The following is a 13,898-nucleotide window of genomic DNA, read 5'->3' as shown; positions in this document are numbered from 1 at the left end:
CCGTTGAGATGACTTTGATTTTGGCTTTATGGGAGCATCTCTTGGATTTGGCTTCTTGGCCGACATTCCCTTCTTGAACTTGGGAGTTGATTTCTAGGCATTGTGGGGTTGATTTGTGGCTTCATGGCATTCCAGTCGCTATTTTCTTAATATGGCCTTGAGGGGTTTCTTTTGGAGTATCTCCCTCTTGGTGTTTTCTGCTAGCCATGTACGTAGTAGGGAACGTATGCGCAATTTGGAAAATTTCTGGCAATGTGTCCAGGCCTTCCACAATGAAAACATGTCTTTTTATTTACTATGGAGTTGTTTCTTCCTGCCCCTAGTGGCGTGTCTTTGCCTTGTCTCTTGTTGTTCCCACATGCACACTTGCAACAAGAACTCTGTTGCGTTGGAATTAGTGGCCTGTATTTCTCAACGGCAGGTTGATCAGAAGCAACTGAGTTCGAAGCAACAGATTCAAAGTTCAAGGAGATGTTGGTTTGTTCAATGGTGTTCTCCTTGTTCTTATCCTCTGCTACTTTACCTGCACAAGAAGTAGAATCATTAGTATCGTTCATCTCAACATCCTCAATTGCCTGTTCAACAACTGGTTTACCGTATACCATAAATGGTTCTTAGTCAATCTCTTCCTGAGTCAAAGGTATGGATATATAGTTATGATTGAAAGGGGGAGGAACACTATCATACCCAAGACCCTTGTTTTGATTATCTTTGAATTTCAATTGATTTTCAAATAAGGACTCGACTGTCTTACTTGACGCAGTGTAATTTTTGAAACTAACATCTGTTTTTCCACACTTTATTTTCAAAGCGTCAAGTTCTTCAGTTACAGCAGCAAGTTTTTTCTTAATGTGATCATAATTTTCACACTTGTTGCTGTAATCTTTTTGGAGTTTTCGGAAATCCTTGATTTTGGTTTCTAATTGAGCTTTTAACGGTTTTTGTTCTTTCCTAATGGTGTATCTTTCATATTTTAGGTCTTCATTTTCCCTTTTTAGCAAATTAATTTGTTCGCGAAGAAATTTAATCGTAGCTATACAAGATGGAGTACATGAAACTTCATTTACCGGAATTGATGTGGAACTCATTTTTTTATTTTTTAATTTTTTTTGTTTTGTTTTTTTTAAATTTTTTTTTTAATTGCCCTTTGACTAAAAACTCAAAAGTCAACCCTAAAAGTCAAATTTAAAAAGTCAAACTTGAAAAGTCAAACCGAAAAGCTAAATATGAAAAATTAAAAGTCAAACGAGAAAGTCAAAGTTTAAAGTCAAATGTCAAACTTGAAGGTCAAAGTCAAAATTTTAAAGTCAAAAGTCAAATATAAAAGTCAAAATTAAAATCAAAAAATTTTGGGTTGAAAATGGATTTTAAAAATAAAATTTTGAAATTTTGGGCTGATATTGTCAATTTGCGAAAATATAAACCGACAATCACAGCTTATGATTTATGTTTCGAAGGGATGACACAAAAGTTGTGGTAGTCGAGTTGGTAAGGCGTGCTGTACAATAGACAAGCTACCCGGGTTCGATCCCCGGCAGTCATAAGCTCCGTTTCTATTTTTATGGATGCTGCGAAGCGAGGATGAGCTGCGAAGTGATGCAAGGACGCTGCTGCGAGGACGAGGCTGCGTGCGAGCCGGACGCTGTTTAGCCGAGAGCGAAGCTGAGCCTTGGATTCCGAGGCGAGACCGAGAACGGAAGACCTAGCCGCACACTCCGAGCCGTAATCCGAGACCACACACCGGGACAGCACACGTCCGAGGCGCACATTCTGAGCCGCACAACGAGCCGGCCGCACAAACCGAACCGCACACTGCTGAGCCGCACACCTTCAACCAGCCGCACTCCTTCAACCGGGCCACACACCTTCAACAGATTCGCGAAAAAACGACGTTTTTCACCCTTTTTTGCTCCAAAACTCGATCAAAAACTCGTTTTTATGAAAAATGCAAAGAAGTAACCCCCTTTATTTTTGCGAGATCTGTCCAAAAGCGCTATTATCTTTTCAAAATAAGATCAAATAAGCTCCAGATCTGAATAAATTGATTGATACAACCAAGTTTTGATACGAATTGTAAGTCCCCAAAATTGCTTGTGTATCAATCAGATCCAATTGATGGTGCGGAATCCCAATCAATTGGATGATGTCAAATCAAATAGAAGAGAAGGAGAAGAAGAATAACTTGAATCTAATGATGTATTGATGATATGAATTATGCTCCTTACAATAGATTCTGTCTCACACACACTTCTTCTCTAGTTTCTCTCTCTTCTCTAGCCTTCTCACCTTACACTCCTCTATTTATATGGACCTCCATCTATACACATGTGTACAACCGCACACCTTGTGTACGGCCGTACACACAAACCGCAAACACATACAACATTACATAAAAATATATTTTCCTAAAAAAGCAAAGTATAAACCATATTTTTGACCCAACAAGACACCGAGATTCGGTGGGTTCCGAGACGTGATAATGAATGAGGGTCACAAAACAAGGTACTTTATCCATCCGAGTCGCTCCCTTTGAGGCCTTGTATGGCCGAAAATGCAGATCGCGCCTCTGTTGGGCTGAGGTGAGAAACACCCAGCTGGCAAAAGGGCAAACTCCCAACAGCACACTCACTGGACCTGAGATTATACGAGAAACCACAAAAAAGATAGTCCAAATCCAAGCACGATTCCAAGCATCGCAGGACCGACAAAAGAGCTATGTAGATAAAAGGCAAAAGCCTCTAGAATTCCAAGTGGGTGATCGAGTGCTATTAAAAGTCTCCCCTTGGAAAGGAATGATTTGATTTGGAAAGAGAGGTAAACTAAATCCCCGATACATCGAACCATTCAAGATCCTTGCTCGGACTGGTCTGGTAGATTACAAACTCCAACTACCCTCAGAACTTAGTGATGTACACCTTGTATTCCACGTGTCAAACCTAAAGAAGTGTATATCAAACAAAACCCTCATAGCTACATTAGATGAGATTGAAGTAATCGAGAACCTTCTATTCGTCGAGCAACCTATCGAGATTATGGATAGAGAGGTCAAGCGCACGAAACAAAGACGCGTCCCCATTGTGAAGGTTAGATGGAACGCCAAGTGCGGACCGAAATTCACGTGGGTACGCGAGGATCAAACGATGCAGAAATACCCTCATTTTGTCGCTAGTATGTAAGAATGACGTCTAAAAAATTTCGGGACGAAATTCCCTCTAACGGGGGGATGATGTCGCAGCTGGAAATTTTCAAGTCTAGAAACCAAGCCAAAAGAGTCACGTATATGTAATAGTGTATCTATGCTATTATTATGATTTGTTAATGAAATGTTTTTGAGAATTATACTATCCTAAAGCCTCCTAAGTCAATACAAACAATAAGAAATTTAAGTTATGTCAAATACAAATCACATAAACAACAAAACACACATATTAAAATTCTGATACATAAAGACCATGAACACTACCCTAGGAATCAATGGTTGGCTGTGAACACACCCCAAGAACCCACTTAGGATGTAAACTACTTCAAACCACCATAAGTGGACCGTGAACCACCCTAAGCATCCAAACATTGGCCGTGAACACCAACCTAGGCCACTTTAAGGCCGTGAACACCATAAGGGACCCCCTTAGGCTGTAAACCACCTTAGTGGGCCTTCCTTTGACCGTGGACCAAGGTTTAAGGTCCATCTAGACTGTGAACACCTTCCAAATTAAGTGTGTGCATGGTGGTTATGAGCTGTAATGCGTAGATTTCCAATACATATCTCAGTAATTCAAGCATTATCCAACAGTAAACCAAGCAAACATCACATCCAATTCGTATCCCCATATTAAGGAGCGTAAGCTCCTTTACTCATTTCCACAATTCATTTTGCATACTGTGAACCTTCGTAAACTCTCCCAAGAAAGCTCAAGACTTAGTCCCAGAAACCATTTTCTTCACAATCATCCATAGCGTTTGGTAAGTAATTCATGCCTTGTAATGGTTCATACATTTAATTAATGTGAATCTTCTACTCACACATAAATTATGTGTTCATAACCTTATGCTAGTCAATCCGCAAGATGTTCATCCAACACTTCAAGTGTTCTAGTATCAAACTTCTCATCACACCACTTCATCCACACATTCTCCTACCCAAGGTGAGCTTCATACCCCTGTTTTTGATGTTTTCATGGTTTTTTTTTTTGGGGGGGGGATACAAGTCAAAGTTTTGTTTAAATCTTGATATATTTGCTTGTTATACATGTATGCTAAGTTATATATGTATTAAATCTATGGAAACTCCATATGAACTAGTCCTAGAATTCGAAATTTGGTGCAAGTTTCAAGTGCTTGAACTATAATCTACAAATGATGTATAAAACCAAGATCTAATATGTTACAATTCATGAGTCACAAATTATTATGACAAAAACCATAAGGATTGCTTCAAAATTTTGCTTAAAACAAGTTGATGAAGAAAATATTTGGAAATAGTTAGTTTATGGGATTAATGATAGTTTTAGGGCCATTTTTGACCATATAAAAATATAGGGACTATTTTGAATCATGGGATAAATTTGGGAAATTATTGAACATCTCAACTTTTAAAGGATCAAAAATGAAATTTTTTGATAAACAAGGGCCTTTTTGAATATTTTCTCAATTGTAAGCGTAAAATTAGTATTTTAGAAGAAATAGGCCATTTTCAACAATTCGCCAAGTTTTGAACCACTTATGACACTTTTTGGCAAATATGGGTCTTATTTGATACTTTATAAAAAGAAGGGCCATTTTTGCCAATACTGATAATATTGGGTCATTTTTTATAATTATGATTCCAAGTGGATTATCCTCAATAAACAAAAATGATAGATCTATTCAATGAGTACAACTATTTTTATTTATTAAATGAATAAATGATTTTCACGATTTGCTCAAAAACCTGTTAGTATTCTAGTCAGACTATTTCCAATGTGTGTGTGTATATATATATATATATATATATATATATATATATATATAAGTGTACGATTAAAGTCCTATAACAAGTTATAACCAGAGTCTCCTGGAAGGAGAGCTGAAATTTGTGTATAGATCTATACGGGGCTTACACCCCGCACCTTCGTTGTTCGCTACAGCTAGACCGGCCAGTCTAGGGTGACAAATGTCTTTAAACTAACGGAGGCGCCTAAGAAACGCCAAGACAGGCGTCCGTCATATTATTATGGTTATACCTAGGGATGAGATTTAGAACCGGAAAACCGGAACTGTTAGAACCAGAATATATAGAACCATTTCCGGTTCTGGTTCCGGGTTTAAAAATGGTCTTTATCCAGGTTGCAGGTAATCCGGGTTTGGGTCCATCGGCTCCGGGTAAACCGGGTCTAAAAACCGGAACTGGAACCACTTTTAGGGCCGGATCCAGTTTTGTGAAACATTTAAAAGATGCATATCTCATTCGTTTCAACTTCGGTTGACATGAGGTTTTTTTCCAACATGTAGTTTAGAGTTTGTACATGATTTTAGATTATAAATTTGCCATTTTTAGTTTTATATTCACTAACTTACAATCTCCTAAAATAATGTTTTTATACTTCAAATGTTATTAGATAAAAAAAAAAATAGACAACAAAAGATATTTAATGATGTATTGTAATTTGAATATTTTATATAAAGTTTAGAAAACAAAATTTATTTATATATTAAACAAACTATATTTGCATGATTATGAAATACCAAAGCTGGAAGTTTTTAGTTTTTCAGTTTTTTTGTATTCGGTGAAAGTTTTAAAACATGCATATCTAATTCGTTTGAAGTCGGATTGACATGCGGTTTTTTCCAACTTGTAGTTTACATTTTGTACATGAGTTTAGACTATAATTTTGTTATTTTTGGTTTAATATTCAATGATTTACAGTTCAACGAAGTCGGGATATAAAAACTGAAAATATTTAACTTTTCAGATATTTGCTTTTGTACTTTGTGTTCTGTGAAAATGTTAACCCATGCATATCTCAATGGTTTAAATTCGGATTGACATGCGATTTTTTTTAGAGTCTATTTTAGAGTTTTTACATGATTTTAGACTATAATTTTGTTAATTTTGGTTTCATATTCAATGAGTTACAGTCTCCCAAATTCGGGATATTAATATGAAAATTTTCAAACTTCAACCCATTAAGTTGTAAGTAATTACCAAAAAATTCTAATTTTTCCGGTTCTAAACCCACTTTATCCGGTTCCAACCTACCAATTTTGATGTTTCTGGGTTTTCCGGTTCTAGACCCACTTTACCCAGTACCGTACCCGGAACCGGTTCCTATATACCGGTCCGGTTTCCGATTCTAAAAAATCTCGTTAACCAGTTTCGGGTTTTCCAAGTCTGGGTCCATCCGGTCCGGGTTTGGACCCACTTTCATCCCTAGTTATAACAACTCACTTAGAATATAACAGTGAATTGTTTAGAAATAAACATAAGTTACACCTTTCGACTATAACAACGATTGTTTGGATACTTTAAACGAAGCTTTTACCACACAAGTATTAGGGTTTTAATACTACTATTTTTACACATCAGAAAATATATGATTTTCCGGGGAAAACTGTTGTATACGATTTGGAAAACGATAAACTAACACACACAAGCAACTATACTTGATTGAAAACGAGACTTACAACTATCTTGACAAGAAAATATTGGATTTTTTGGTTTTTCCAACTATAACAGATTTTTATACAAAATGATTATGAACTCACTAACATATTTTATATTGACGCTTTTCAAACGACTTGTATACTCAGGAAATCAGTAAGAAGGTTTGTGGACCGCGAATGCTGAATTATTTAGTTGTAGTTTGAAATTTACTCACCATTGTTTCTTTTGTGTAATTCAAAAACATGAACATCATGTAAAACAATGTAAGTTTGATATATTGATGTATGATGTTTGGATTTGCTATGTTTCATTTATATCTAATTGTTATAATACTGCACAATGAAGTCACCCGCCTCCAGACGTTTCCGCCGTCTGGTCCGGGGGTGTGATAGATTGGTATCAGAGCATTGTTTATAGTGAACTAGTATATCTAGCCATGCAAGATATACAACTATAAATAATATGAGACTAAAACACTCTGACCAAAAGTATACATACTTGCTAGAATCGTATCATAACAAGAGCAAAACAAAAGAACTTAAAAGTTGAACACTACAGTCAAACCTGGACAGTTATGTAATCAGATCTAGAATAAATATAGCCTGATCAACTATATTTATTTGAGATATGACCAACATGTGTTTGGGAGTGGTAGTGGTGTTGCAACAAGTCTAAAACTCCCCAACTCGTTATCCCAAAAGTTTTAAAAAACAAACATAAACAATTAAAAATACCACAAGAGTATTTTGTCGCTTCGAAAATTTTCTACACTCTTCTAATGCCCTATACTCGTACAGACGACATGGCAGGATTTCATTTGTCAGGCGATCCCTATTTCTTTAATCAGGGAAATGGAGGGTGGATCGAAGAAGACCCAAATGAAGAACCTATGGAAGAACTTGAGGATGAAGATATCAGTGAGGAGGATGACGTGTCGAACGCCGAGTCCGAAGTCATCAACCCTCCTTATGTCCATAGGTTACCTCCTCATCGTCTAGGCGCCAATGGTCCTATACCACCATGGGCTCATGACATCGAGAGATGGAGAAGGCATCAACAACAACCACCACCTTATGGGATGGACCAAAGATTTTACGATCTCTGTCACTGTGGACCCGTTGACCGCGCTCTTCCGGTTGTGGTCCGACGAATCAGAGATATTGGCAATCAGGCGCAAGTGACCGCAGACCAAATGGTCCAAATGAGAGCTATCTTGGAACAAGCGAATGCTTGCATCCAGGACCTTGAACGAAGCTATGTACAAATGGAGCGCCTGATTGAAGACTTTACCGCTGCACAAGAAGAGGTAAGAAAATACCAGGTGCGACACACTACCCTTGAAGAGAGGGTGTGTATCGTTGAGCGCCGAGTAGCCAAACTTCAGGGTTCATACTCACCTCAAGTAGAACCCGTTTCACATGCTGCCGTTAACAACAAAACTCCCTTTTGCTTGTGAATGTAGAATTAACTCTAAAAACTAAGTAACCACCCTCCTCGTCGAATCTATGTGCTAGAAGAGTTTTTTTTCCCTATGTATCAAATGCCTTTCAAAGGAAAATTTTCATGTGTGTACTAAGAAATTATCGTTAATGCAATAGTTCTGTGTTTTATGTCAGACGTGTCTGCTATGTTCTCTAACATTAGGTTGGGTTGTGTAAGCAAACCACCACGATCTCTAAACAATCACTGATATCTGAAATCATTGTATACTCATTATCTTTCTGTTCCATGACAAAGAGATGCCGAAGAGACCAATCCATAAGAATAACAACACAACACCACCACCGCCGCCTATGCCGGATATGAATTCTGCTGCATTCCAAGCGGCAGTTTCAGCTGTGTTGACAGCAGTCCTAGCCCACATACAAACCGGAAACATCGGTGGCGGGAATGGTCAAGAGACGGAAAGCTCCCACCAAGGGATGAATCAACGGCCTGCAATGGTCTATACCTACAAGGACTTTTCCAATGCAATACCCCACACTTTCAACGGGACTGGAGGAGTCATAGCTTTGAACCGATGGATCGAGAAGGTTGAGTGGGTATTCGAAAGTTGCGAGTGTCCAAAAGGGAGTAAAGTGAAATTTGCGGCCTGCACATTCATCAGCCAGGCCTTGTCATGGTGGAACGGACACATCGAGGCCATGACACTCCCCGTTGCAAATGCCATGTCCTGGGAAGAACTCAAGGAGATGCTAATCGTGAGTACTGTCCCCGAGGGGACATACAAAAGCTCGAGCAAGAGCTGTGGAACCTTACAGTGCAGAACTCGGACATTGACGCCTAGATATCTAGATTCAACGAACTAGCACTCTTTTGTCCAGGTATTACATCCGAGGGAAAGAAGATCGAACGTTCATGTGGGGATTGACGCCTCCCATCCAAGGTATTGTGATTGCCTCGAAACTCGAGACCTATGACATTGCAAAGCGCCTAGCCAAGAAGCTTTATGATCACAATGACAAGAAGAGTACCAAAGCAACCGAGGGAGAAAACAAGCAAGAGGGAGGGAACAAGAAGAACTAGGAGAACAAGTGAAAAAGGGGACGGAAATCAGGGTCATCTCAGAAACCATAGATAGTAGTGGTCCATTCTGTTACCGCTCCAGCCACACTAGCTCCACCCGCCTCAACCTCGACCACAACAGCACCTGCCAAGTCATACACGGGTTCCAATCCCAAATGTGACAAGTATGACTACCACCACTTTGGGGCATGCAAGGACTTCCACTACACCAACTGCAATAGAAAAGGGCACACTATCCAATATTGCAGGATGCCCCCACAGCAAAACAAGCAACCCACTGACAACAACGCTGGAGCCGGCCGTGCATGCTACGAATGCAGAGAAACCTGCCTTTTTAAATGCAACTGCCCCAAGAACAATAATCAAAATGCAAGAAGAGTCCTAGCCATAAGACAGGGAGAGGCAGTGCAAGATCCAACCGTGGTGACTGGTATGTTTCCCCTCAACAACTCTTATGCGTGTATTTTATTTGATAGTGGTGCTGAGCGGATCTTCGTGAGCCACAAATTCAAACACCTACTCACTCAACATCCCCACAAATTGAACGAAACTTTTACGGTCGAAATGGCCAATGGTAAAACAGAATCAACCAACGATAAGGGAGAGGTAGTGCAAGATCCAACCGTGGTGACTGGTACGTTTCCCCTCAACAACTCTTATGTGTGTATTTTATTTGATAGTGGTGCTGAGCGGATCTTCGTGAGCCACAAATTCAAACACCTACTCACTCAACATCCCCAAAAATTGAACGAAACTTTTACGGTCGAAATGGACAATGGTAAAATAGAATCAACCAACGATATCTACGCAGGGTGCACATTAGCATTAAATAATCACTCTTTTTCAATCGATTTGATGACTGTTAATATTAGAAGCTTTGATGTGATTGTTGGCATGGAATGCTTAAGCCCCCACAATGTGGAAATTATGTGTCACGAGATGGCCGTTCGCCTTCCTCTTCCCAACAGCGAAACCCTAATAGTTTATAGCGATAAACCCGAGACAAACCTACGACTCATTTCTTGCATCCAAGCACAAAAGTGCTTGCATAAAAAGAATCACGCCTTTCTTGCTCATGTTGTGGATAAAACAAAGGAGGAGAAAAACATTAACAATATTCTAGAAGTACGTGATTTTCCCGACGTATTTCCTGAGGATTTGCCAGGAATACCCCCCGAGCATCAGGTCGAGTTTCGAATTGATCTTGTACCTGGAGCCACTCCAATTGCCAAATCACCTTACAGATTAGCTCCTGCCGAAATGCAAGAGTTATCTAGCCAACTAAGCGAACTTCTCGACAAATGATTCATCAGGCCGAGCTTTTCATCTTGGGGAGCTCTGGTCCTGTTTGTCAAAAAGAAAGACGGATCTTTCAGGATGTGCATCGACTACCGGGAGTTAAAGAAGCTTACTATCAAGAATCGATACCCACTCCCTCGAATTGATGATCTATTCGGTCAGCTCCATGGAGCCAACTACTTCTCCAAGATAGATCTAAGGTCTGGATACCACCAACTAAGAGTCTGAAAGGAGGATATTATGAAGACTGCTTTTCGAACCCGTTATGAGCATTTCGAGTTCGTAGTCATGCCTTTTGGTCTCACAAATGCACCCGCAACCTTTATGGACCTAATGAACCGAGTCTGTCGGCTGTTTCTAGACAACTTCGTGATCGTTTTCATCGATGATATCCTCGTTTACTCTAAGAGTGAGGAATAGCACAGCCAACACTTATGACAGATTTTGGGAACTCTAAGGGTTAAGTAGCTATACGCCAAATTTTCCAAATGCGAGTTCTGGATTCGCAGAGTTGAATTCTTGGTCATGTATTTAGTGAAGAAGGAATACATGTGGACCCTACCAAGATCAAAGCTATTGAGGGCTGGGCAACTCCAAGAACCCCAAATGAAATCCGCCAATTTTTAGGCCTTGTTGGTTATTACTGAAGGTTCATCCAGAATTTTTTCAAAATCACCAAGCCTCTCACCACTCTCACCCAGAAGGGTGTATTTTTCCAGTGGAATGAAAAGCAAGAAGCTAACTTCCAAACCCTGAAACAAGCCCTCTGCAGTGCTCCAGTGTTGTCCTTGCCAGAGGGAATGGAAGACTTCGTAGTATATTGTGATGCTTCTAATCAGCGGTTAGGTTGCGTGCTTATGCAGCGCGGAAAGGTGATAGCTTACACATCTAGGCAGCAAAAGACCCATTAAGTAAACTACACCACCCACGATCTCGAGCTGGAGTTGTGGTCTTCGCCTTAAAGATTTGGAGGCACTACCTGTATGGTACAAAGTGCACCATTTTCACAGACCACAAGAGCCTTCAGTACATTCTGAATAAAAAAGAATTGAACATGAGACAGTGGATATGGGTCGAGCTACTAAAGGACTATGAATGCGAGATCAAGTACCACCCAAGTAAGGCTAACGTGGTAGCTGATGCCTTAAGCCGAAAGGAATACTCGAGCCGCCGAGTAAAGACGTTGACAATGACCATCCATTCCCATCTATCCTCATAAATCTAGGAGGCTCAGCAGGAAGCCTTGAGACCGGAGAACGTCGCCAATGAAGCATTGTGCGGAATTGAAAAGAATTTGATGATCAAAGAAGATGGATCCTATTACCTTATGGACCGGATACGGACACCAAGATTCGGTGGGTTTCGAGACGTGATAATGAATGAGGCTCACAAAACAAGGTACTCTATCCATCCGGGTTTCGATAAGATGTACCTAGATATCAAACAACATTATTGGTGGCCAAATATGAAAGCGGAGATTGCCACTTACGTGGGCAAGTGTCTCCCTTATGCCAAAGTTAAAATGGAATATCAAAAGCCCTCAGGACTACTTCATCAACCCGAAATACCCAAGTGGAAGTGGGAGAGGATAACAATGGAATTTATAACCAAATTACCGAAGACGGCAGATGGCCTGGATGTTATCTGGGTGATCGTTGACCGATTAACCAAATCTGCCCATTTCCTGCCAATAAAAGAGACGTACAAAATGGAAAGACTAACGCGAATATACCTGAAAGAAGTAGTGAGACTCCATGGGGTGCCCATATCTATTATCTCTGATAGGGATAGCAGATTCACCTCTCGTTTTTCGCAGTCGCTCCAGAAAGCTTTGGGGACCCAACTAGATATATGCACCGCCTACCACCCTCAGACTGATGGCCAAAGCAAGCAAACCATTCAAACTCTGGAAGAAATGCTTTGGACATGTGTAAAAGATTTTGGAAAGGCTTGGAATACTCACCTGCCCCTAATCAAATTCTCATACAACAACCGCTACTACACGAGTATAGGAGTCTCTCCCTTTGAGGCCTTGTATGGCCGGAAGTGCAGATCGCGCCTCTGTTGGGCTGAGGTGAGAGACACCCAGCTGGAAAAAGGGTAAACTCCCAACAGAACACTCACTGGACCTGAGATCATACGAGAAACCACAAAAAAGATAGTCCAAATCCGAGCACGACTCCAAGCATCGCAGGACCGAGAAAAGAGCTATGCAGATAAAAGGCGAAAGCCTCTAGAATTGTAAGTGGGTGACCGGGTGCTATTAAAAGTCTCCCCTTGGAAAGGAATGATTCAATTTGGAAAGAGAGGTAAACTAAATCCTCGATACATCGAACCATTCAAGATCCTTGCCCGGATTGGTCTGGTAGCTTACAAACTCCAACTACCCTTAGAACTTAGTAATGTACACCCTCTATTCCACGTGTCAAACCTAAAGAAGTGTATATCAGACGAAACCCTCATAGTTACATTAGATGAGATTGAAGTAAACGAGAACCTTCTATTCTTCGAACAGCCTATCGAGATTATGGATAGAGAAGTCAAGCGCACGAAACAAAGACGCATCCCCATTGTAAAGGTTAGATGGAACGCCAAGTGCGGACCGAAATTGAGGTGGGGATGCGAGGATCAAATGATGCAGAAATACCCTCATCTTTTCGCTAGTCCGTAAGAATTACTTCTAATAACGGGGGGATGATGTCACAGCTGGAAATTTTCAAGTCTAGAAACCAAACCAAAAGAGTCATGTATATGTAATAGTGTATCTATGCTATAATTATGCTTTGGTAATGAAATGTTTTTGAGAATTATACTATCCTAAAGCCTCATAAGTCAATACAAACAATAAGAAATTTAAGTTATGTCAAATACAAATCACATAAACAACAAAACACACATATTAAAATTCTGATACATAAAGACCATGAACACTACCCTAGGAATCAATGGTTGGCTGTGAACACACCCCAAGAACCCACTTAGGATGTAAACTACTTCAAGCCACCATAAGTGGACCGTGAACCACCCTAAGCATCCAAACATTGGCCGTGACACCAACCTAGGCCACTTTAAGGCCGTGAACACCATAAGGTACTCCCCTTAGGCTGTAAACCACCTTAGTGGGCCTTCCTTTGACAGTTGACCAAGGTTTAAGGTCCATCTAGACCGTGAACACCTTCCAAATTAAGTGTGTGCATGGTGGTTATGAGCTGTAATGCGTAGATTTCCAATACATATCTCAGTAATTCATGCATTATCCAACAGTAAACCAAGAAAACATCATATCCAATTCGTATCCCCATATTAAGAAGCGTAAACTCCTTTCCTCATTTCCACAATTCATTTTGCATATTGTGAACCTCCGTGAACTCTCCCAAGAAAGCGCAAGACTTAGTCCCAGAAACCATGTTCTTCACAATCCTCCATAGCC

At 40.1% G+C, this 13,898-nt stretch overlaps 1 protein-coding gene across 1 annotated transcript; it reads left to right on the top strand.

Moving 5' to 3' along the window:
- Window positions 1-9,937: 9,937 nt before the first annotated feature.
- Window positions 9,938-10,474, top strand: LOC145067521 (uncharacterized). The gene has a single exon (XM_079014647.1). The coding sequence runs from the start codon at window positions 9,938-9,940 to the stop codon at window positions 10,472-10,474; it is 537 nt and encodes a 178-aa protein (XP_078870773.1).
- Window positions 10,475-13,898: the final 3,424 nt, after the last annotated feature.

Source organism: Lactuca serriola, chromosome 8 (assembly GCF_051521515.1).
Source record: "Lactuca serriola cultivar US96UC23 chromosome 8, Lser_US96UC23_V15, whole genome shotgun sequence".
In the NCBI taxonomy this organism is placed as follows: Eukaryota; Viridiplantae; Streptophyta; class Magnoliopsida; order Asterales; family Asteraceae; genus Lactuca; species Lactuca serriola.
This window is presented reverse-complemented; position numbering and strand designations above follow the sequence as displayed.

What these genes read in the sequence shown, in the direction of transcription:
- LOC145067521 (XM_079014647.1), top strand. Translation starts at nt 9,938, where the DNA reads ATGGACAATGGTAAAATAGAATCAACCAACGATATCTACGCAGGGTGC.